The sequence below is a fragment of the Mizuhopecten yessoensis genome, unplaced genomic scaffold (assembly GCF_002113885.1).
Source record: "Mizuhopecten yessoensis strain PY_sf001 unplaced genomic scaffold, ASM211388v2 scaffold11035, whole genome shotgun sequence".
Taxonomy (NCBI): Eukaryota; Metazoa; Mollusca; class Bivalvia; order Pectinida; family Pectinidae; genus Mizuhopecten; species Mizuhopecten yessoensis.
This window is the reverse complement of record NW_018408846.1, coordinates 152,357-177,115: the sequence shown is the minus strand read 5'-3', so window position 1 is coordinate 177,115 and position 24,759 is coordinate 152,357. Positions and strand designations below refer to the sequence as shown.

The window sequence follows — 24,759 nt, the reverse complement described above, 5'->3', positions numbered from 1 at the left end:
TTTAGTTTAAACAACTTCTTCTCAATAACCAAAAGGCCCATGATACTGATATTTGGCCTGTAGCATGCTGGGATGAAAGGCTACGAAGTTTGTTCAAATGCATGACCTTGACCCACTTTCAACCTAATGTCCTTGTTCGACATTCAAGGTCACAGGTGTCGTATGTAGCTGTATTTTAGTCCACTTTTAAGATTAAAAGTGTAAGATTAATACCAGGTGAGTGATGCAGGCCCATTGGGCCTCTTGTTAAAAGATGTCATGCTATCAATGTATTAGTACAGAAATGTATCTGAACACATGCATAGATACATGAAAAAATAACTGAAATTAAACACAATGTAAATCAGAGATATATATATATCGTTACAAAATTAATGGTAAGGAAAATATTTTGATGTATAATATATTGGTGATTTAAACAATTTTGTGGATATGGAGTGTATATCGATTGCTCCTCATGTATATGTATACATACATGTAATATACCAATATCTACCTGTATATATCCTTTTTATACATACGATGTACACGTAGCACAGGCAGATGCATGAACTCTTTTTGACGTGAACCTAGCTAGCTTATTTAAAATGAATAATCTGCAACATATCTTACTTAGAGCAGGAATATAAAAACCAGCAGTTTTAATTTCAGTTAATTTAGAAAAATATTATATTTTAATATAACTATTCAATAATAGTAAAATAAGGAATAATCATCACAATAAGCTATTTTATTGTTTCTATGAAATTAATCTCAATCTATTAAATTTTACTGTAAAATAATGATGATAGTTCAGTCATAATGATCTCATATCTGGATTGGATCAGTCAGGGATAAAAGTGATTGATTGTTTCAGTAGGAAAGTGTCTTCTCAGGAGTTCCTGATAGGAAATTTTGTATCAAACAAACTTTGATTGACACAGATGTGTGAGAGTTATGTGCATAGAGATGAACAAGTATATCTCACTCTGTGAAATACAGGCACCTCTCCTCTTATCATTATAAAAGGCTGGTACTAGTCATTTACATTTAATTAAGAGATTTGTTTGTATAGCCATCTTAATGTTGCTACTGTCTGTAACTTATGACTGAAAATTTTGAAAACGATCCAAGTTTAAGTCTTGTGGCATTGTTTTCAAATAAATTGTTTCATTTTTTTGTGTGTAATTTTAGCATTTATCGAAGACCATAAAATCTTTGTAGAAAATTTAAAAGGCATTCAAGTTTATTTGAGAACGAATCAGTGTTAGTTGTTAGGATGAAATCGGTCAAATATTTTAGATGCATGATTATTAAGAGACAACAAGAACATTGCTACTACCAAAAAGTATTTTCCCTTGTCTACTGCTGTTTGATGTGTTAAGTTGTATACTTAAACCACTGCTGACCCTGCAGATCGTGAGGATAGCAGATTATTTTATGTCAATCATCTGTTGCTTTCTAAGATGCACTGGAAACATGTTGAGGGTATATTCTGGCTAATTATGACTTACATTGGCACCGTAGTTAATATAGCTTCACCAATATAGAATTGACAAATAAAAAGTGTATTTTACTGAGACTAAGAGAATCATTTATCTATCAAGCTGCATGTTTAGAGTCGTTCAATTATCTTGTGTACCAATTGACAGGGTTCCATTATTCTGGAAACCTATTTACAGTTTAGTTTTTATTTTAAGTACTTATATTACTTGATTTAGTACATATCTTGTATGGTAAGTGTCCTATAGCCTGTTTACAAGTTGTATTTCACTTGAGTTCCAAGGGAATGTAATACTTTTTGCTAGATAAGGATTAAATATGTTCCGGTAGATTTCTTACATATATGGCTGCGTTTTATATGTGTGTAGCAGGACCGGAGACGGTGGATGACTGCATTTCCTCTCTCCTATTACAGAGGTGTCCCTGACCAATTCTTGCTTTAAATATCATACGTGTGTGCTTAACAAAGGGTACCAAGTTGTAAATAGTGTTGTCTCCAGGGCAAAGAGAAAGGAATGAGATTTGTAGCTTGGCTTGGTGTTACCAGTGACTACATAGCTAAATTGGTTAGAGTGTCTCCCTAGAGTTTGCAGGTCCCACGTTGAAATCCCAGTTTGGGTTCGTTCCAATATTCTATTCCTGTTGCACATGTATAGGCAGATCATTTTACACATGTATAGGTAGATCATTTTACACATGCATAGGTAGATCATTTTATCTATTTACCAACAGCATGCCTGGTTTATTGTCGGGAATAAATCATGGTCTAATATTATTAATGTATTCATCAAGTTATTGAACCATCAGATTAAAGGAAAATACAAATTAAAATTTAGAATAGTTTTGAACAATTCTGTATGTTGCCTAAGGGAAGTAACTCAGTGTACGACGGTAGTGTATATGTACATACTGTATATATTGTTGACTAATCTATCATGCGTTCCTTATAACTGTGCCTATCATGTCATGTTTTCTACTGTGGTCTCCAAAAGTCATTGTGATACGTCCATAATGTTAATGAAAAACATATTTGATATAAAATCAAATTTCGAAAAGTGTTTATATGACAGAAGTGTATGAGGGGGAATTAATTGTAGTATTTATAAGCAAGCATTTAAACACCAATTGTAGAGGAGTTGCAAAATCAAATTTTGATTGTTTTTTTAATTGATGGAAGGAACAGGAATTAATTTGATTATTTGAATGTCTAAAATCTTTTAATTCCGATTTTAATTTGAATCAGATAGTTCTACGCCACATATTATACTTAAGATTTTATTACTCTATAGACAATTTAAATCAAAATGAATCAGAAAATAAACATTATAAATACTTACTGTGTACAATGCTTTCTGTTATGCTGATTTTTTTTAATCCTTAGATGGTAATTTTGGTACTAATTCGACATGTAAATAAGCAGTAAATATTCATTAAGTGTATATTTTAAGTAAATAAGAATTTCTCTATCTGAAAGGTTTGGGACCAGAAATACAATGTATTTTTTTGAAGAATTTAACTCGTGTACTTCTGTTATTTGTATCATATGTTCAAGTTTTAATTTCTGAAGCCAGTTTAAGCGTGAAATACAATAACTGATGTGCTGATTATAGTGTCAATCATAAAGTGATGCAAGTTACAGTAGGAATTCACTATTTATCCCTTCATTAAATGCTATTTTGGATTGTGTGAAACTTCTTACTCGAACAAAAGTGATGTTTTAATGTTTTTGGAGGTACATTGTACTGAGGCTATTTTTACATGATTAGTAGTTTAGATTGTAAAGGAAGTAGATTAAAACATGATTATCTTTCAGGGTGGGGTGGGGGGTTAAGATGAAGATTTCCAAGACCTGTAGTCAATTTGACATGAATCTGATCAATTACTACTGAAGTTCTATACTGTATTAATATTTAGTTGGATGAATATCAAGTTTCTAGTAAGAATGCAATATATATATTCAACCCAAGGGTGAAATAACAATTATTCAGGGAGAAATTTCCCTGTAAAGTCAAGGGCTTCCGGGAACAGATGGTCCATCTCCTGCCAAAAATGTTAAGACCAGGAACGCTGTATTGTGATGTCACAATGAGCAAGTGTTAGGACTACTGTTACAATTGACAATGCTTAAAGTATATTGTTTACATTAAACCCTGCTGATTGGTTTATTTAGTGTGAAAATAATAAAAGTATTTGTAGAAAACTATCACCTTTATTTTCACCCCAAAATTTTATATTTCTCTAGTTAAAATGTTTTGTATTTATATTAGAAATGCTTTGTTGACTGGTGTGAATAGCAGCATGTGACAGCAAAAAATGGATTCAATAAAATCCATTCAGTGGGAAGTGTATTAATATCTTGGTTTTTTTTTTAAATAAGCAATGATAATTCTGTTAGATTTTCTTACATAAATTTGCAGACAACACAAATGGTGCTTCAAACTTAGGGTAATCTGCATTTTTTTCTTATTAAGAAACCTAATTATGAATACATCGGAAATGGCACATACCATCTGATTGTGTAAATATGTGACAATGTATATACATGTATAATGGATAAACATTTTGTTACTTATTGTATGTACATAATTTGGTGTACATTCCATGATCTTAAGATCTCTATTTGCATGATCATCGTGGTACCCTTACATTGGCCCCTTCTGTGTACATACTCGTGTTTACAAAATGTACAGTCCATGTTGCTTCCTGCATCTCTCTCTTCTTCAGAAAATGTGTCAAGTCTTTACTCTTCTCTATATTTATGTATCACAAAAGAGAAATCATCATTTTGTGTGATTCTTTTGTTTTATAAAATGTTCAGTGATATTTATGTTAAAATTTATTGATTCATTAAACAGTTACTGGTGTTTTTTAGACATTAAAGGATACCAATTGTTGTTTTATTGTCATCTTGATTGTATCAATTTCTTTCATATTTTGTAGAAATGACATCCTTTAATTGTATTAGAAAATAATACCAACATACAATAATAAGAACATGAGCATTCTTGCTATGGAAATATTTTGTTTAATAGCACATTATTTATGGTTGAAAGTTACCTGTATAGGATATGGATAACATTATACCTAGTGTTCTTGTTTGAAAAATTCTTAGGATGTGTACAGAGGTGTATGAAGTATCAGAACATGATATATGCTTTGCCAAGGTAGAATAATGATTTTCAGCTAGATGTCTTGACTTGAATATCTTTATGTTTAGATTATGATAATTGTGTCCTCAGAAACAAAATTTGGAGACATGCTCATTTTAACCTATTTCTTAATCATTTTTATTTCACTTCTGCTGAGGACTACTGACACTTTTTTTCAAAAATGTCTGTAGAATTCCAAAGAAAGCTCAGAGGAGTAAGTAATAGGCATTCAAGTAGCCACCATGCATTTGATTAACTGAGACAACTCAATTCTGGTTCTCCTGGATGGGCCAACATTACATGTAGGAGTGATACAAAGGGTTACACACTGTCTAAGAACTGTCATCATCTTGTGTAAAGGTGTAGATGCCTACACTTTATGTAAACTCAAATCTTAAATGGATGTTTGTTATTTGTAATGCCCCTCGTAACAAAATGAACTGCATCATAAGTCCAAAAATAATGAAATGCTTATAAATTTTCCTCAATGATTACCCTTGTGAGCAGGGGGCCAAGGCTGATATCAATTTCCTAGGGGGATTGAACCCAATCTTTCTAATGTAAAAGATAACACTAGTAATTTCATCTCTAACAAATCAGTAGTTTGTTATTTAAGCCAATCCAATTGAGATTATTTTTGTATACATATGCATTTTGCACCAACATGATACCTTGGTCTTGGATCAAAGCCAATTACGATTTAGATACACCTTGTTGATGGAGCCGAAACCATCTCAGAAACCACCAGACTTTTAAAGCTCTAGTGTAATTGTTTTTTTTTTTTTAAATAACAAAAATGCAAGTACAGTATGACTGAAGACGGTTACTATTCCTAGTAATTGTGTATACCGTGATAAATGTTCTGCCTTTTAGGTTAAGGTTCGGAGATGTGATGAAGGTAATATTTGGTGTAGTACAGTTACATACAAGCATTCTTTTTTTAGCAGAGTCTGTGACGTGTGTAGGATGTGTGTTGTTTAGGAGAGGAGTGTGCAACAAGTTATGTTACTACCATATTTATCCTGCAATAAGCCCAGGGAGGCTAACACATTATCTCTGACTTAAGCCGGGTGTGGTTTACTACAGAACAATGAAATAGCATTTGTTGGCATTTCTACTGAACTTCAATGTAAAAATATGTGAGTTTGTTACCAGACATGGACTTATTGCAGTATAGATACCCGTAAAACTGTACAAAAAAAGTACTACAGTAAATAAAATTGTCCTTGTCTGTTGGGGCATTGTCTACATCTTTTTATCAAGCTGTATTGATGGTTCCACAAGTTTGTCTTTATATAACTTAGTCAGATTCGTTGTAAATAATCAGTTAATAAATACAATCTTGTATGGAAATTTTAAGATGAACATGTATTTTTCTGTCATTGATTCAGTAAAAGTGATTCTTATATTTTGTTTGAGTGTTTTCCTTGTATTATAAGTCAGTGATTCGACATCCCATAGCAACTTAAGTTTTGTATCAAAGTTGCTGATGCAATATATATCATATTTTGTATACAAATTCTTCCATCAAGTTACTATGAGAAAAAAATAACCAGTTTTACAGTAAATCGTAGGCAATGTACAATGTAGGTAATTTACTGTTACAAATAATATCTGTTCCCTTGAGCACACCCAGCAGACATTGTTTGTTCCAGCTCACAAACAATTCTGCTACATGTTACCAGTACCTTCTCATTATGTGAATGGAACATTTATACTAGATTATGTGTATGCTATAAAACTATTTGCAGTTCAGGTCAATGGACCAGTAAGCTATCTGTATCAAGCTAGAAAAGTACAAAGTACTCTTGTGTTCATAGAAGAAAGATGCTTAATGCCAAAACTGTTGACTTCATGGCATCTATGACTTTCCTTCAAATACCGGTATGTGACCTTAACTAGACACCCTGACCTCTATGACAAACAAAATGTAGAACTCAATCATTGATTTTTACATATGATTATTTAAAGGCTTCAGGAGATATCATGTACACAAGCTTGAAAGGTGTGACTTTTACCTCTATAACTTGGACCAATGACCATCAAACTAGGACCAGATGCTTACTCTCTATGTTAACTTAATCTGTTAAAGGGTCATGACATTTCTTGAACACAAACTTTTCACTATCGGTAGACACGCTGGCAGACTGATGACTATTTACCCACTCAACAAGTGAGGAATGAGGTCGTGACCTTGTATCCATGCACACTTAAACTGCCTGAGAGGAGCATAAAACGGTCTTACTTTGGTATACATATTACTATTGTTGTGATGTAGTATTCACGTGATTAGGCAATATACCAGGTTAAAGCGGTATTCCAAATCTGGACAAATCACAAGCAGAACAAATAAACGTATACTCCACACAGTTCTGTGAATATATACATGTCCTTAATACCTTGAATGTTAGGAACATAGCAGTTATTTTCTCTTTTATTGAGATTGGAACTAAATGTAACATTACAATAATAAATCAACAGTTTATTTTATTGAGATATAACACCTAACTTTAACATCAGATTTCCAACCCTACACGTTCAGGTATCTTCTATATGTTAATTACTTTGACCTTTGAATAAGATGGTACACTCTCCTATTACCAATGTTGTCTAAACAAAAGTTTCATCTAAGAGAAGAAGAATCTTTTGGTCCAGTTAAAAAAATATCAAAGCTGCTTTTTGACCTGTAATACTATTTTTGATATTCAGGTGATCAGATCAGCTCTAGTTTGGGTACCGGTAAGTAAAAGAAAATAAAAAAAAAATGAAGAATTTGACATGTTCTCAAAAATTCCACATTTATTTTAAGCACATGCTATTTTTATTTGAACATTGTTCACATCTCTCGAAATTGGCTTATTTACCGGCCAAATATCAAATCCCTTAGGCCTTTGGTTCTTGAGGTGGAAAATGTTAATTGTTACTGAAGATCATAATACGTCCTTAGAAGCTTTCTGACAGCTCGTATCAAAACCGTTGGGCCTTTGGTTCTTGAGGTGGAAAATGTTAATTATTAATGAAGATCACAATACGTCCTTAGAAGCTTTCTGACAGCTTGCATCAAAAGCGTTGGACCTTTGGTTCTTGAGGTGGAAAATGTGAATTATTAATGAAGATCACAATACATCCTTAGAAGCTTTCAGCTTGTGACTTAATAAAATTATTTTTCAGTTCTATTAGATAAAATGTTGTCATGGTTTGGGCAACAAAAGTATGATCAAACTTCTTTGTTCAAAAATGGCTGCTAAGGCTCCAAGCCCAAAATAACTTTACCGGTCAAAATCTTGGAATGATTTAATTAATTATATTGTATGACATTTTTCCTTTGAAAAGTTGCTTCCTGTTCACGAAAACACATGTCTAGATTAAAATATGTATACTATGGAATGGATACTTCCCAATTAGTGGGCGCTTAAAAGCAACTCAACTATCAGATTCTTGATCTTTAGTTTGAATAATATCCATAATATGTATTTCTTGCTGGTGTATTAAAAGGTTATAATTATATGCTATTAAGCGTATAAATTGTGTTTCGTCTTTTCATCTTCAGTATACAGAACCATGTTTGTATTTTCCCAAGATCCTGCTGTAGAGAGGCCTGTGATTGCACAATGGCAAGATACAAAATACTAGTTACAAATTACATGTAGCTACCTCAAAAAACAAAGCTCAATAATCATTATCACAAACAAACAAAACGTAAGGCTTTGTTAAAACAAAATGAACAACTGTTCTATTTGATATATATAATTATGTAAAATATCTGTCAGATCTGAATCTCACAAAATTATCATGTGTAATGTCTGAATCTGTAAAAACTTGTATGCATCTTTATCACAGACATTATGAGATAGATATATAGTGTTATTTCATGCCTATATACGTCTACAAATAATCTTGGTGATATCAGAATACACAACCATCACATCTATCACTCGGGGAACAGCTAATACAGATTTATCGTTTCTCACAATCACATATAAATTATCAGAAATTACAACTGTATACAGAGTTACTTAGGTATATTCCCAGCAGTGTTGCGTGAAATTTTCATTTTTTGCGTGAAGAAGCGTCCATCAATTCAAAAATACATTGAAATTCTCTGATAAAGCATCCAGAGTACAAAGAAACTTGAAAAATCTGGCAACAAGAAATTCAACAATCTGCAAATATATGTTGTTTCCAGATACAGGTACAGGTATGGTTTGTGTCCTAAAGAAATAAAAATGTGACACTAAAAGAAACTAATGGTGTATACAGTAGTCCTTGGTATTGCATTGATAGTCCACACAAAAATGTCTTATATTCTGTGAGGGCTATTCCAGTTAACATATATCTAACACCAGGACTCCAGATTCTGTTCAGGGGTAACACCCATTTATTTAAATCAATAATTTGCATAACAGTAAGATCGCATATTAAGCAGGAAGTTCAACCTTGGATAAACAAATTATTTGAGTCTTAGGGTTAGGTGGATGTTTTTACTGGAATAGCCCTACAATTAAACAGCAGCATCTACATTATCAACCATATAAATAAACAGATGTACTGTAACATGAACCTTATATACACAAAAATAATTACTTACTTTCTTCTAATACATTCTCTCACCACATACATTTCATTCAATTTTCTTTTCACTAAATGTCTTGTCATTTTTTTTCCACCCTGAATATTTCACAAGTTTAATATACACTCAACATTGAATGCGGTCGTTTCCCTGAACTCTGCACTGCATATTTCAACATGCTACATGCCATTGTACGCCGGTCCCTCTCCCCCCTGGGGACACACCCAGTTAATGTTCTGACTCGGGTCCTTGATATCACACGTTTTACAATGTATACAATTCTGTGCATTGATCTGAAGTCTCTTGCCTTTTCCGTCTTCTGTCTCAACATATTCATATACACCTGAAAAAGATAAAAAAAAACTTGTCTTCATTCCGTATTCTGATATATTAGGTTACATCAGCTACAATGGTATTATTGACTCTGTATAAATTGACTTTATTAAGTGTGATGATCATTAGAAAGGACTTAAAACTGATGTTATGAGACATCAACAAAAGACTGGTCTGTATTTTTTTAATTTGATAATAATCTAATTATCATATGGGCCTTGACAAGATATACTAATGGTCTAGATAGAAATGGTATTTAAAAGATTGCAGTAACTTTTATTTTAGTTTTTAGTTTTAGATTCATTTTTTTCATTCTCGTGAGATATGGAAGCAAGATATCTTTTACTTTAATTATTTACACTTAGCAGAGAATTGTTAGTGTTGTACTGACCAGCGGGACAGAACCTTTGTTCAGGACCGTCGTAAATGGCGAGGTTGTGGTTTACTGGCACAGAGTCATCCATCAGTGTAAGATGGGCGGGCTGGTCATGGTCATGATTTGTACCGGTCAGTGCGACCGAGGACAACAGGTCAAAACTGATCTCCCCATCTGGCTTAGGGTACTCTATAGGGGTACATTCAGCAGCAGGCTTCAGCTTGGTATTGTCAGCACCTGTCACATATCTTATCCATGTAGAACTTCATTGAATCTTAAAATATGTACTAATTATTATAAAAAAGGATAAATTTATATTATTAATTATTATTAAAAATATTATTAAAAATAAAAGACAAGAGTTTTTTCGAGCGCTTTCTCCTCTTTAGAGGTTCATCAGTAGGTGTTCAAATCAGAGTTGCACTGATGAACCTCTAAAGAGGAGAAAGCGCTAGGGAAGTCAAAGAAACCTTTGTCTTTTGTTTTTAGCTCACCTGGTCCGAAGGACCAGGGTGAGCTTATGCCATACCGTTGCGTCCGTCGTACGTCCGTACATCAACAATTTCTTTAAACGATTTCTTCTTCTTAACCACTGATTGGAATTCACCTAAATTTGACTGGAAGCATTCCTAGATGGTGGTGATTCAAAATTGTACAAATGATGGGGCTGACCCCCCAGGGGGCTGAGGGGCAGGGCAAAAAGGGGTCAATTTGGCTATATTGCTTTCAGCGACTTCTTCTCTGGAACTAAGAAGTGGATATCAACCATATTTGACTGGAAGCATCCCTAGGTGGTGGGGATTCAAAATTGTACAAATGGTGGGGCTGACCCCCAGGGGGCTGAGGGCAGGGCTAAAAAGGGGGAAATTTTGCTATATTGCTATAAACAACTTCTTTTGTAGAACTATGCCATGGATATTGATCATATTTGGTCGGAAGCATTCATGGGAGGCAGGGATTCAAAATTGTTCAAATGGTGGGGCTGACCCCCCGGGCTAAAGGGTGGGGCCAAAAAAAGTGTATTACTTGAAATAGGTTGAGATCCCCACCATATAACCATGGTATACAATTGCTGAGTATAAAGAGAAGAATGCACATTTGCTTCCAGGATGGCTATAGGGTCTGGCCCCACCCTTTGAGACATAGTCCCTGGGCCATAACTTTAAAAACTGTTGAGATCCCCACCCCAAAACTATATATACAAATGCTGTGCAAAAAGAGATAAATGCAGTCACAATGTTAGAATTGATCCTGGGGTCTGGCCACAACCCTAGGGACCTAGTTTTTGAGTTAAAGCTTGGAAACAGTTGAGATCCCCACCCCATAACTGTACATAAACTTGCTGGGCATGGAAAATCTAATACAGATATGCTACAAGGATTGGCCTTGGGGTCTGGCATATTCCCTTGATCTCATTTGGAGAATATTTTGCCATGATTGCTTTGGTATCCAGGTGAGCGATACAGGCCCTCTGGGCCGCTTGTTTATATTTAACCATCACAAGGATTTTGAATGTTTTTCTGATTTACTAATAATTATATATGAATCTCACATACTATTAAGAATATGGTAAACATTTTTGAGAATCCACTTCTCTTTTCTAAGGAAGTAATACACATATTGATTAATCAATAACATACCTCCATGTTTAAGGGTCCATGGCTCTTTCCCCCTGAGGAAACAGTAGAAGATTCCTGTGTATGCTAAGCCTGCATACAAACCCAAAGATGTATGGAAAGATGGCCGCACATTTCTAACAGCTTTCATTTCATCCCAAACCCAGCTTTTCCGGAGCCTCTCTTCATACACGCTTGGTTCAGGACCTACAAATATCCAACAAAATTTGACCTTGACCCCTCACCATGACCTCAAAGAAGGGAAGTAAGAGTGTGACGTGATATATGCTGACTAGTCCTGACTAATAAAATCTTTTACCAGTAACTGAGCGAGATCGGATTATCTCAGTCGAGGGTTAGGATTCTGTAACAAAATCCCAACCGAGGCGTAGCCCGAGACTGAGATAACCCGATCTCGCTCAGTTACAGGTAATTGATTTTTTTTCTCGCACCTTTTAGTTCGAAAAGAACAATTCAATTTTGCTAAAAACTACAAGTATCCCGCCTGGGGCCTCAAATGATAATTACCTCTTCACTACTAAAGCTACATTAGAATGCTTCCGCGTAAAAATGTAGTTCGTCCTTACTTAGATTACAACGTATTTCACAGTGTAGATTATATTTTATCTACAACATCAAATATCTAACAAAATCAAAACTAAACATATAACGACAAAACAGAACATTTATAATGCAAATTGTCAATTTCAAGCAGTTAACGCACGGATGATTACATTGCAGTGTTAAAATTCCGCGAAATGTCACATAAAGGTACAATACAGATTGGACGAGATAGAAAAATCTAGCATGGGGTATGACGTGGGATATCTCTGTATGAGGTGTGAAAAATGCACATGTTCATTCCATAATGAAATCCAGAGGCAATCAGACGTTATGGCCTTGAAAACATGAAATACAGACACAACTACATAAACAAAGTGAGTGAAATACACCTCCTTCTTAATTAGTTCATGGGGAAGTGAAAGGGGTGCATAATTATGCAAAAAAGGTAATCCTATTCCTAAAGCTAATATTTAATGCATCAAGTGCAGCATTCATGAAAAATAATTGGCAGTTTATGTACAGAGTATTCGAACTATTCATCATGATGATGATGAAGATGCTCTGCAGTATAAAAAATATTATTTGCCTTTTCTGGTTCAAGGTTTCAAGTCCTTGTAACAGCTTTCATTTAAAGATTGGTGCCTAGGGCGACTTGCCAAAAACAAAGAGCAGATGGGAGAGAAAAGAAAATATCTATGTGTCTATTTGAGGAGCACATCAGTTCTGGCCTCTTTCATTAACAAAAAGCAGAAGACCCAGACAACTCTGATTAAGCAGGAAACTACACAGTTGTCGCCTCACATAATTACATAAACCGGGACAATGTAGGTATATTCTTTCCCAAAAATAAATACTGTTATAATTGGAGGAATACATGTACAGCAAGGCAAAACAATCCCAAGGTTGAGACAATTTTGCCATCTAATCTTATAAAAGATGCACAATACAGAACTAAGCTCACTTGTTGTGGGAGAATTTGACATCAAATCTTCATTGAACAGTGTATCAAACACAGACTCAGCAGCTACCAAGCCACTCTTCATAGCATTGTGTGTTCCCTTGATTTTGGGCACATTCATAAACCCTGGACTACAGCCTATTACACAACCACCAGGGAAAGTCAGCTTTGGAATACTCTGAAACAGAATAAAACGCACATCTTACCGGTTCAAACAAATTTGGTATGTTATTCTATCAAAACATGCAAACTGAATTTTTTCCCCATGCTTCATGAATAACATATCACTAAGAAACAAATCAAACAAACATTTTATCACATGCCTATGCAATCTTATGATAGTAATACATCATTTTGTCAGGTGTGTTTTCTGTCTGCTTGTATCACACATGTGCGATACAAGATCCTGTATCACCACAGTAGCCGGAACTACTTTTTAGGAGAATTCCCTCTACTGACACCGCTAAAAATATATCTCAGAATTATAAAAAAAAACCACCATTAATTATACAAAGAATGTATTAAATAAAAATAAAGGAAATACATTATCATAAAAAAAAACCAAGAGAATGCCATTTTTTTTAATAAAACACAAGTTTCTTATAAAAAAAATCCTGGCATTACGTCGACCTGTGTGCCGAGGGAAAACGAAAAAAAGAGGAAAAACATAAAATGTGCATTTAGTCATATCAGATACAATTCCTAATTACCAAGGCTACAATAGGGTTAAGTCATGTGATAAAAGCAAAACCACAAATATGTGTTGATCTGAGTAATTTATACAGAAAGTGTATTGCATTTAACTTATTGAATGTAATGCCTTTTCTTACATTCATTAAGTTATATTTGGCAAAATGTCATACACAATGTTCTGATAATGAAATTTGACAGTGTTTAAGATTGTATGATCATTGGGTTTTCAGTGATGTTTTTACTTCGGAAGTGCTGTGATAATAAGTGTAATGTGATATTGTCTTTAACAGAAACCTGTGATAATACTTTTTTTATAGATTTTAAACATAAATAGTTTTTTTCTTGTGATTGTGTGTGTCATGTTTATAATGTTATTTGTAATTAATTATGACACATCTTTTACTATTAACAAAAGGAATATGTAAAAGATAGGAATATGGCTTAACATGTATTGATGCTCAATAAAAAGTGTCTATTATTATCATTATTATAGACAGGGACAAACCTGCAATCCTCCTTCATTGAGAGCCCGAGCACCGTATGCTACACGGTTACCTCCTTTGAACAATGGTTCCACACTAGGGTGGTGTTTGAATCGCTGGAACTCTCTGAATGGGTTGAGGTAGGGGTTTTTGTAGTCAAGACCAACCTGCAAATGCAAACAAAAAATCCAATATAACAGCATATATCCTGTTGACAATAAAGTCACCAACAGTTCAACTCCGATGTACAGGTAGGCACATTCCAATATAACATATATCCTGTTGACAATAAAGTCACCAACAGTTCAACTCTGATGTACAGGTAGGCACATTCCAATATGGTGTTAACAAGGACCCCGTTCACTCATGTTCTCAACAGTTTGACCAGTTGAATAAAAGTTGTTTGTTGAGAAATAGGGATGGATTTAGTGGTCTAATGTTGCATTCTATCCAGCCTTAACAAAGACTTCCAATGCCTACATTAACAATTGCCAGTTATCAGGCATTCAAAAGTACCGGTACATGAACCGGTCTGTCTGTAATTAATTCGAACCTACTACATATATATAAAAACAAAACAGATCACATATCATGGAGATTCAAAACAGCAACTTAGAACAGCAGAGGAACTCAAAATCTAAACCTGGTGAATGAAATATTCATATTATATAAATTTGTTGTTTGAATATGTTTACTACTTGAATAAATGAGCAACATTTTCAATCTTTATCTTTAAATTCTAAAATCCACAAACTATTCTCCTATACAAATCTTAAGGGTTTTAATGCTGGCATTCAGATGTTATAACCTAGCCCTAGCATTGGGCAACATCTGTTGAAAAGTTAACATTACTGAGATAAAAAGTTTAAGTAACTTGTATTTGAAGATCAACAACCTACCACCATGCCTAAGACAACCATTGGACCCTCATCTAGGTGATACAGGAATGTTCCACCATATGTGTTCTTGTCCTGCAATGCAAAAAGTGAGATACAGATAATAATTCACATACATAGGAAAACAACACTTTCTTTACATAAAAAGCATCTTTTTTATGTATTCATTTTCAAACTTATAATCTGTATTTCTATCGTGTCTAGTCTGAGCTGTTCGGACCTCAACCTAAGACAAGTTTTACATTGATTTGACCTTAACCTCTTGCTATGACATTGACCTTGAGAGCAGAGACACCAGAGAGTATTAAGGAACAGATTATGTAGTTGTGATAAAACATTAAATGAAGATTAACACAAAACATATTGAACATTTAGCAACTTAATGACACAGATTGAGAGAAAGAAAGATTTGACATAAATTAAACTCACTGTCAAAGACAGACACAGTGATATCCTACAATATGCTTTATTAATTGAAACAATTCTTGTCAACTCTTGTTATCCTAGAATAGTATGCATGGGTTCTTAATGTGTAAGGGGTAATGGGGTACCTAGAGAATAGGCAGGTGATCCGTTACCTTTTCACATCCAACTTTCCAACCAACCACCCTGCCTTACCAACCACCCTGCCTTACCAAAAGGAAAAAGATGTTGTGTAAACTGGAACTTTGCTGTCTGCCAATTAAACAATCCATACCCTGTATCACAGGGCAATTATATAACAAACAGATTCCTCGTCAGAGTTCAAGACCTTGTCATGATGACCTTATGGCGATTGGGAAATCATTCAATTATAACACTGGCATATGCTGAATGTTGGTTGTTCCCTTGTAAAATTCTGATATATATATAAATGTTAACTTGGGTCCGGAATCCTTACTAAATGTCCTTATTAGGGCTAACCCCTGCACATGTAACAAAATCCAAATAATGATCATTGGTTTTTTAAGACAAGAAAAAGTCTTCTAATTTTTTTAACTCATCACCTTAAAGCAATGTTGTTATCGTTGCTGACAGCTGATTATGACTGAATAACTAGCAGCTATTCGGCAATAAATGATGCTATTCATTGAATTTTTGAGTGTTTGTATGAAATGCATTCACTGCCATGTTGTTTATATTGTTGACTACTAATTACATATATAAGCACAACATCTTGTGAGAAATTGGAAAATTATGAAAAATGTGTACTCTGTACCTATCAAAATCTTTCTTATATACAGATTCATGGGTTCGATATTGCCTGTACATGACAATGGTACGGAAACTTCTGATTGAGTTAAATATTACATATCTGAAAAATATAAATATATCCTATTATTTCAAACTATACTGCAGACAATTATTAGAAACCTTCTGCCATGTGTTATATAAATTTTGTTTGTTTGCAATCTTGCCCAGAATTAGGACCATACATAACTTTGACCTGATAGCAGTTTGAATGTATGACAGTTTGGAGCTTACAAATGGCCAGCCAACGGTGTGTTCCACACGTCCAGGGACATGCTTTGAGGGCTCAATCTCCCACAATTCCTTCAGTCCTATACCGTACGTCTGGGGCTCGCAATCCTTCCTGAGGTCAAACGTCTTGTACAACTGTTTGGCCAGATGGCCATGACAACCTTCCCCAAATATGGTAACCTTGGCATGAAGTTCCATCCCTCTCTCAAATGTATCCTGCAGTGACAAATTAGTTTTAAAATCAATTACATACTATAAGACACATACAGACAATTTAATACCTTGTAACATTTTTTTTTAAATGTTAACCTTGAACAAGATAGCACAACATTTTATACCTTAGCTAGCTACGCTATTCAGAACTAAATAGTAAGCATTTACAAATTGTTTCCTATGAACAGTAGTTAACCAACATCAAATTTGATCTTGTTTAAATATAAAATCACTTAAGAAGAATTTATCAACCTCTACTATTTCATAGTTTCAAATCAATGTTCCAAAATAATTTTTCTGCTCTGAGCTACCTAAGAACTACATACTTATTATATTAACAACACATTCAGCAACTGACCTTCGGGGATCCGTCCTTGTATATTCCCACGTCATTTGTTGCAATGCCTTTAACACTACCATCTTCGTGATATAAAATCTGTAACAGTACAATATTTATTTTTTCATTACATTCAAATTTTACAAAGAAAATGTCACAGTACCCACTGTAAATATCTTCTTTAATCTGGATTAAATGGATGGAAATTCAACCTGGTAGAGTACACATTTGCAGGGAAACAGAGTATGGAAAGATAACATTGTGAGATTTCTTTTGCTATTCCAAACAGATATTTCGGAAGGATGTTTTTCTTGCTTGTTTCTATCAAAATATAGATGTCATGTTGTAGTCTGAATCACATTTATTGATGTTTCAATAGAGCAGAGTAACCAAACCTGTCACCAGAAACGATTACCTAAGCATTGTAAAAGTACCTCAATAAATGTAGAAAGCTCTATCTTAATCTACCACACAGTACTAACACTCAGGGTTAATTAATATAAAGGGCCTGACATTAGATATCTCATCTTCATAAAGAGGGTCACATTACATATATAGCAGGGCCCGTATTCATGAAACCGTTCTCATGCTCAGACATGGAGTATGTGCTCAAGCCAGCTTTCTTGTAACCCACCTTAATCATGTCAACGATCAAAAAGTCAAATTTAAATATTGAAAACCGTATTCAGCTTCAAGTTCCTTCAATTTTTGTCCAAAACCTTAACAAAAAAAGATTTTTTAAATAATTTATAACTGGAACAAGAAATAAGACTTGAGCACAAATTCCATGCTTGAGCATGAAAAAGGTTTCATGAATACGGGCCTTCACTTTCCCCAATGCGCATGCTTCACAGGGATTTGTTAAACACATTATATACAGTTTGACAGGCTGATCTACCAATTTGATTGAGATATTCTTTATACTAGAGCTAGTAGGGTGGTATTATACCCCAGTATATCAAAGTATATGTCACCCTGGTAAAATACTAGCCGCTTCAATTCCTATCGACTCGGCTAGGGAGAATTTCTCTTTAGCTCATTTGGTAGAGCGCAAGACTAGTAAGCCAGAGGTCCCGGGTTCGACTCCTTGCGGAGGCATTGAAAATATAAATGACCTCTGTTACATATAAAGCTATATATGTATCAAGGTACTACATGATTTACTTTAAACTTTGAAAACATACATGACAGATTTTACTCTTGATGTTTGTCAACATAGAAATCTAATACAGATGTATGACCAAAATGACTCCAGAACATTAATATTCAGAATTATACTTCACCAACTAATTTTCCAAAAAATTGATTTGTTCAGCTACAGGATTCCAAGCTTTGTACAGTTAAAAACTTTCTACAGTGATGTATTGGTAGGTACCCAGTAATACTTCACACCTTCATAGAGTAGATTAAATCTGAGTACCTCACTGGCAGCATACCCGGGGTACAGCTCCACTCCTAGGGCCTCGGCCTGCTCTCCAAGCCACCGTACTACATTTCCTAGTCGTACAATGTAGTTACCATGGTTGTGCATTGGGAAAACTGCAATGCAATATAATAATGTGTCACAAATTATTTTCAAACCTCAAAAATAAACAAGGCATCAAAAGTGATACAATTCCCCTCACATTCACACATAGTGACATATATAAGAGGAAATGAAGTCGCAAGAGCGATGACACAAAGTGTTTTTTCTGAAAATAGTAACACTGACCTTGAAATACAACGTAGAAACCCGAAAGGAGAATTTGTTCAAGGCATTGCCATACTAAACACTTGTATGAAGTTTCATGAAACTTCATTTAGGAATAAAGAGGATATAGCAATGACAAAGTTTTTTGAACTGATTCAGATCAAAGACAAGCTTAATACACATACATGTTACATACATATAACTTTTAACACTGAATACTGAAGTCTTCCACAATTAAAGACCAACTACTAAGGTTTTGTACTTACAAGGTAAAATGGGAATAGGTATTCTTCCTGTTTTGGTTAGAAATGAAAATCTGTCTTCCTTAACTTCAGTATGAAGAGGAGCCTAAAGATGTGAGAAGACATAAGGTGTTAAAGCTGATGGCCGTCTAGTTAAATTGTCCAAATATAAAAGTTGTAATCGGAGATGTAAGTTTGATACTTGATCCAATAGTCTTAAAACATTTATACAGTAAACTATGATTTAATATTTTTTTAAATAGTCCTGTATTTTTTACAGGGTGAAACTAATAGACTAACAATTATTGAGAATTATTTTAAACATTTGTAATACTTAGCCCCATATAAAGAAGAGTATATACCAAGTCTAAATAAAGTTGTATTATTTGGTTTACCCGGTACTCAACATTTCATGTTGTAGTTTTAAATATTCTGGAATGTTCTCAACATCTGCTATATTTAAGAATCTCTTTCAACAAATATACAACATAGAAAAAGATATGGTTGTCCATTACATAATTACCCCTCGCTCCTTCCAGTCAGGAAAAAGTTCTGCCAGTGCTCTAGGTTCAATACACGCACCGGATAATGTGTGTCCACCTAGAAAAATTATATAGTACAGTGTATATCAAAAACATGTATAGTAACATAGAGATATATATGAAAACATGCAGGCTCTGTTTTTTAATATTACATTTTCAAATCCTAGCTATCACACTTCTGTATAATATATAACTTGATTTCATTGATTGCCATTTTACAAGATTATCTGCCTTTATAACAGCATTTCTCTCCACAAGGGTTCACTTGATTAAATGATACAAAGGCATGTCAGCACTGCCAAAATTGTAATAATAAAATGGAAAATTGACAATGCTGAAACCTTTGAAGTACAGTATCAATCCTCTCCTTTTGTTGCACACGAAATGTGTGTCTGGAGGGAATGAAAAATCTTGAAATCTTGTAAGTCAATTGTTTGTAAACGTACCTATTTCAGTTGCCTTTTTAAAGTCAATTATTGGTCAATCGTTTGTATACATACCTATTTCAGCTGCCTTCTCCACGAGACAGACTCGCAGCTCCTTGCCCTGATCATTGGCCATCTGTTTGAGTCGACAGGCGGCAGACAGACCAGCAGGTCCTCCTCCCACAATGAGTACATCTGTCTCGTCCCCATAACGCTCCATGTCCACCTCTTTATGATTACCAATCAATAATATAATGTATTTCACATAATCTAGACACAATCCCATCTACTTTTACACATTTAATATAGTTAATTACATTATTATAAATATATTTCTCTTATTCTGGTGTGTAGATCTGTCACATGATAATCATGATGTAATTTGTTTAAACTAAATTCCTCAATGATCTTAAATTTTAACAAACTTAGACTATACCAAATTTGAAAGCTTTTGAGAGGAATTTTGCTATACTACACCACTGGGCATGAGAGAGTCTTATTTTATTTTGGGTTCAATATTAAGATCACTGAGAAATTCAGTTTGAACAATTAACATTATATTTGTTTTTGAATACTGAATGAAGTGAGTTTTGAGGTCAAATCTTATAACATAATTAAGAAAACATCTGCTAACCAAAATACATATATATGATAGTAAATTCATACATTTTCAAAATGTCTCTACAAAGTTTTTACTTTCAGAAATTAACAGACTTTACGTGTAAGATGAATATTTTTTTTCTTTATTTACATGTACATAAGTCAAATTAAAGAATTAAACTTAAGATTGTTTTGAAATGTTACTATTGCTTTTTAGTTATCTTAACACTATGAATTATTGAATTTCCACTAATTTGCTTTCAATATGATACTTAACTGGTTAGAATCAGTCAAACCTTACCTGCCCATCTTGGGTCCTTGTCTCTGGGATTAAGTGTGTAATGTGTTGTTATCTTTGGTGCTGTTTTAGTACAATAATGCCTATGACGAAGGTAAGACCACAGACTTTTACCTAAAACATAATACATAATAATAGTTAATATACCAATTTCATTGCTAAATTAAAATCGTAATATAATATATGAATGTTAATCAGTATGTTATCAATATCAAACAGTGATGTTTTGATAAGGTCTTGATTCACTGGAATATAACCCCCATTACTTTTATCACAGCTTCTGTCAACTGTTAAATCCACATGCATAAAGACATAATTATAACTGAATAATATTTTCAAAATATTAAACGTAATTGTTACTGTAGCACTGAAACAAATTATATCACTTCCTAATAAGCAAAGTAAGCAAACCAGATTAATTTTTATACAACATAATTTTAGAGGACAAGAGACACAAATTAATTACTTCCATTCATAGTTATACTATCTACATGTATAACACGATTAAAATTTAAGCCTGGGGTGTATACCATATTACAGTCCTGCTTATATGAATCATAGCTAAGTTACTGATCTGGTGACATAATTTGTTTGTCAATGTCTCATCTGACAGCTATATATATATATCATGACCCTGAAGTGGCCATGGCCTAATGGGTGCTGTATGCGTTACTAAGCACTGCATACATCATGCTAGTGTGCCCAGCACCTGTGCACAATATTACCAATTAGGTCCAAAAAAAATAGTGTCTGTTTAGGGTTGCATTCGGTCCTCCTTAAAAGCGTCTTCAACCAACAACAAGAGTCTTCAAGTGACAACAAGCGTCGCCAGACAAAATCTTTTAAAACACTGAATAAAGTAAGCGACATCAGAAGATATGACTATAATACACCTCTGTACCAAATTTCAATTTGATATTTGATAAAATGACCGAGTTATGATGAATTGAATTTTTACGATTGCGGCGTGGCACATGTGTGTATTCGCATGTAAAGTGAAGAAAGCGTCGCCAGATAATATCGTTAAAATTACTCGCTAAAGTAAGCGACATCAGAGGATATGTTATTAGTTAGACTTTTATTGATATATGTTCCAAGTTTCAGCTCGATATTTGAAAAAATGATCGAGTTATGATTAATTTATTATTACGATCGGCAGCGTGGCATACGTGTGTGAATAGAACTCAACATATGAGGAAGCGTCTTCAGAACATATCCCTAAAACTAATCGATTAAGTAAGCGACATCAGAAGATATGTTATTCATATAACTATGATACACCTTTATACCAAATTTCACTTAGATATATATGAAAAAATTACCGAGTTATCGTGAATTTATTATTTTACTATCGTCGGCTTGGCACACGTGTGTTAATAAAACTGTACAGATGAAGAAGCGTCTTCAGACTTTACCTCTTAAAATAATTGATAAAGTAAGCGACATCATGAGATATGTTATTCTTATGACTATGATACAACTATATACCAAATTTTAGTTTAATTTGTTGAAAAATGATTGAGTTATCGTGAATTTAATTCATACGATGTACAGATATTAAGCTATACGCTGTGCCACATTTGTGTACGTAGGGTAGGGCTTCGCATAGGCAGAGACGTGTATGTGTTATACGTCTCTGGCACAGGTGAACACAGTTAGAATATATTGCTATATAAACACTAATACACCTTTAATCAGCTGTGTCAAGAATAACATAATTGTATTTATTGAACAATTTAGATTTTAACTGTAACCGATTAAGAATACATTTAACAAGGTGTTTAATCATATTATTATTATAACTAATATAGTGGGAGGGGGATGCGTAATTTTCGAGTTTCTCAGGACTTTTTGAGAAAGATGGTGGCCCTGAAAAGGGCCGTTTAAGCAGGCGATTACGCTAAAAGAAGAACTTTTTTACGCTTTCACAACACTTATGTGTGCCCGCAGGACGGGATTCAAGATGTGATTTTTTTTGACATTTGACGTTTTTTGAGAAACAGTTATTCTTACGTATACAGACAAAATGTATTTGATACCGATATTTACACCTGTGTGCCAGTCCTTTCATTAGAAGTTTTAAACGATTTTATTTTTCAGCTTTACCTTTACAACAATAACCATTAAAATTTGGTGTAGTATTCATTTAAAACTATAGGGATTTTTTTTAAACATCAACATTAAATCGATCAGTCACACGAACGTATAACGGACCCTGAGAAGAACCACGTCCACGTCCGTAGGGTCTGGTAACATGCTCGTTTCAAGAGTGTGGCTGAGAGTTCTACAATATAATCCGTTTTAACTGTGTTCACCTATGCAAAGCCCTACCCTAGGTACACATATGTGACACGGCGTACAGCTTCGTAAAATCGTAAAATTAAATTCACGATAACTCAATCATTTTTCAACAAATCTACCTGAAGTTTGGTATAAAGGTATATCATAGTTATATAAATAACATATCTTCTGATGTCGCTTACTTAATCGATTAATTTTAGAGATATACAGTACACTTCAGGTGATTTGGTACTGAAACCCCGCGCGGGCGACAGTCGTCGCGCAGGCGAATGGGATTAAAGCCCCACCGAGAAATCACCTGAGCTAAGTCGCGGGGGGCCGCCCCCCCCGCGCGGATGAGCGTTGGGGATTAACTTGTCGATCGGCAGCTAACTAATGAACTGTACATTGAATAGCACTGACAGTCCAGGATGCCCGAATGCTATATTTATATGCTGTATGCACGACTATTTCATGCAATACAATATAGTAGTAGAACGTGGTACGTCCGAAAAAATATCATTTACGTTCACGTCAGATTATCGGGGGGAAATCGGTCGGAATAAAACAATTATGTAAGGTAACAATACCTAACGTCTCTGAGTAACACGAGGCTATCATTCAGTTGTTTAAGCAGCACTCGGTGTTTTGGATGGTCAGCTATTTGCACCAACCATTCTTGCTCATTTCGTATTCGAAGTCAGAAGGTTGCATAAATTCACGAAAGAAAATCAGCTGCTTTCGACGACCTAGTTACAGGTGCGATGTCAATCAGGTGAAGCTGAAATACTTTGACGAGTAACGGAGATGTGTAAAATTCTTCCATTTTCTTGTGTGTACACTTTGTTTGAAAGTTTATAGGGAAATATTACGACCCAGTAAACGAAACAAAATGTCTCGTCTCCAATTAGCGTAGCGATAGACACAGAATGATTTTGAGATATGCTTTCAACCCTAGAATTTAATATTTCGTCCAAATGTGACTGATTTTGGCTAGTCCATATTCTAACAGAGGGTAAAAAGCGTTTGCGACACTACTGGTACCGGCGGCGGCGACCCTTGACCCACAGCAGGTAGCTAGCTGCCTGCTAACAGGGTGCAGGGTGTCTCGAGTTGTCAAGCATGGTTAGCTTTACGTTTCTACTCGTGTGTTAATGTACTGGACATATTCATCTTTAATGTATAAACAGGAAACTGTACTTGAAAATTATAGAACAATCTGGAACAATTTTAATTATAACAGTAAGAAGAGTCCAAGCGCCGGTTATTGTTTTGGCTAGTAAAAAAGGACGTTAGTGTCTCAAATATTGGACAAGCCTACCAGATCATTTGATGAGGTGAACTGTGACCTTGCTACTGACAATTACGCAAGAAGTTGAAGAACAAATCTTGCTGCAATCTCATGTCTTAGTTTATTATTGTTATTTTCATCGTGCAGGCGCGTAGCTTTCTAGCTATATGCAAATGAGTACACATAATTTTGATGAGTAAAAACATATTTAATATACGTGTATTTCAAACCTTTCTTGCGTAAGTAAAGTAAAATTTAAAA

General features: G+C 34.4%; 1 protein-coding gene across 1 annotated transcript in view; it reads right to left on the bottom strand.

Moving 5' to 3' along the window:
* Positions 1-5,403: 5,403 nt before the first annotated feature.
* LOC110464812 (electron transfer flavoprotein-ubiquinone oxidoreductase, mitochondrial-like) overlaps positions 5,404-24,759 on the bottom strand; it is a 22,782-nt gene continuing 3,426 nt past the window's right edge. The window contains exons 2-14 of the mRNA XM_021520260.1: positions 20,931-21,041; positions 20,105-20,257; positions 19,586-19,662; positions 19,087-19,168; positions 18,551-18,669; positions 17,152-17,229; positions 16,584-16,796; positions 15,123-15,194; positions 14,247-14,390; positions 13,052-13,226; positions 11,551-11,733; positions 9,926-10,147; positions 5,404-9,544 (exon numbers count right to left, since the gene is read on the bottom strand). Coding sequence (XP_021375935.1) covers positions 9,381-9,544; positions 9,926-10,147; positions 11,551-11,733; positions 13,052-13,226; positions 14,247-14,390; positions 15,123-15,194; positions 16,584-16,796; positions 17,152-17,229; positions 18,551-18,669; positions 19,087-19,168; positions 19,586-19,662; positions 20,105-20,257; positions 20,931-21,041 — 1,793 coding nt within the window. The 3' untranslated portion in view covers positions 5,404-9,380. The remainder of the gene's footprint in view (positions 9,545-9,925; positions 10,148-11,550; positions 11,734-13,051; positions 13,227-14,246; positions 14,391-15,122; positions 15,195-16,583; positions 16,797-17,151; positions 17,230-18,550; positions 18,670-19,086; positions 19,169-19,585; positions 19,663-20,104; positions 20,258-20,930; positions 21,042-24,759) is intronic.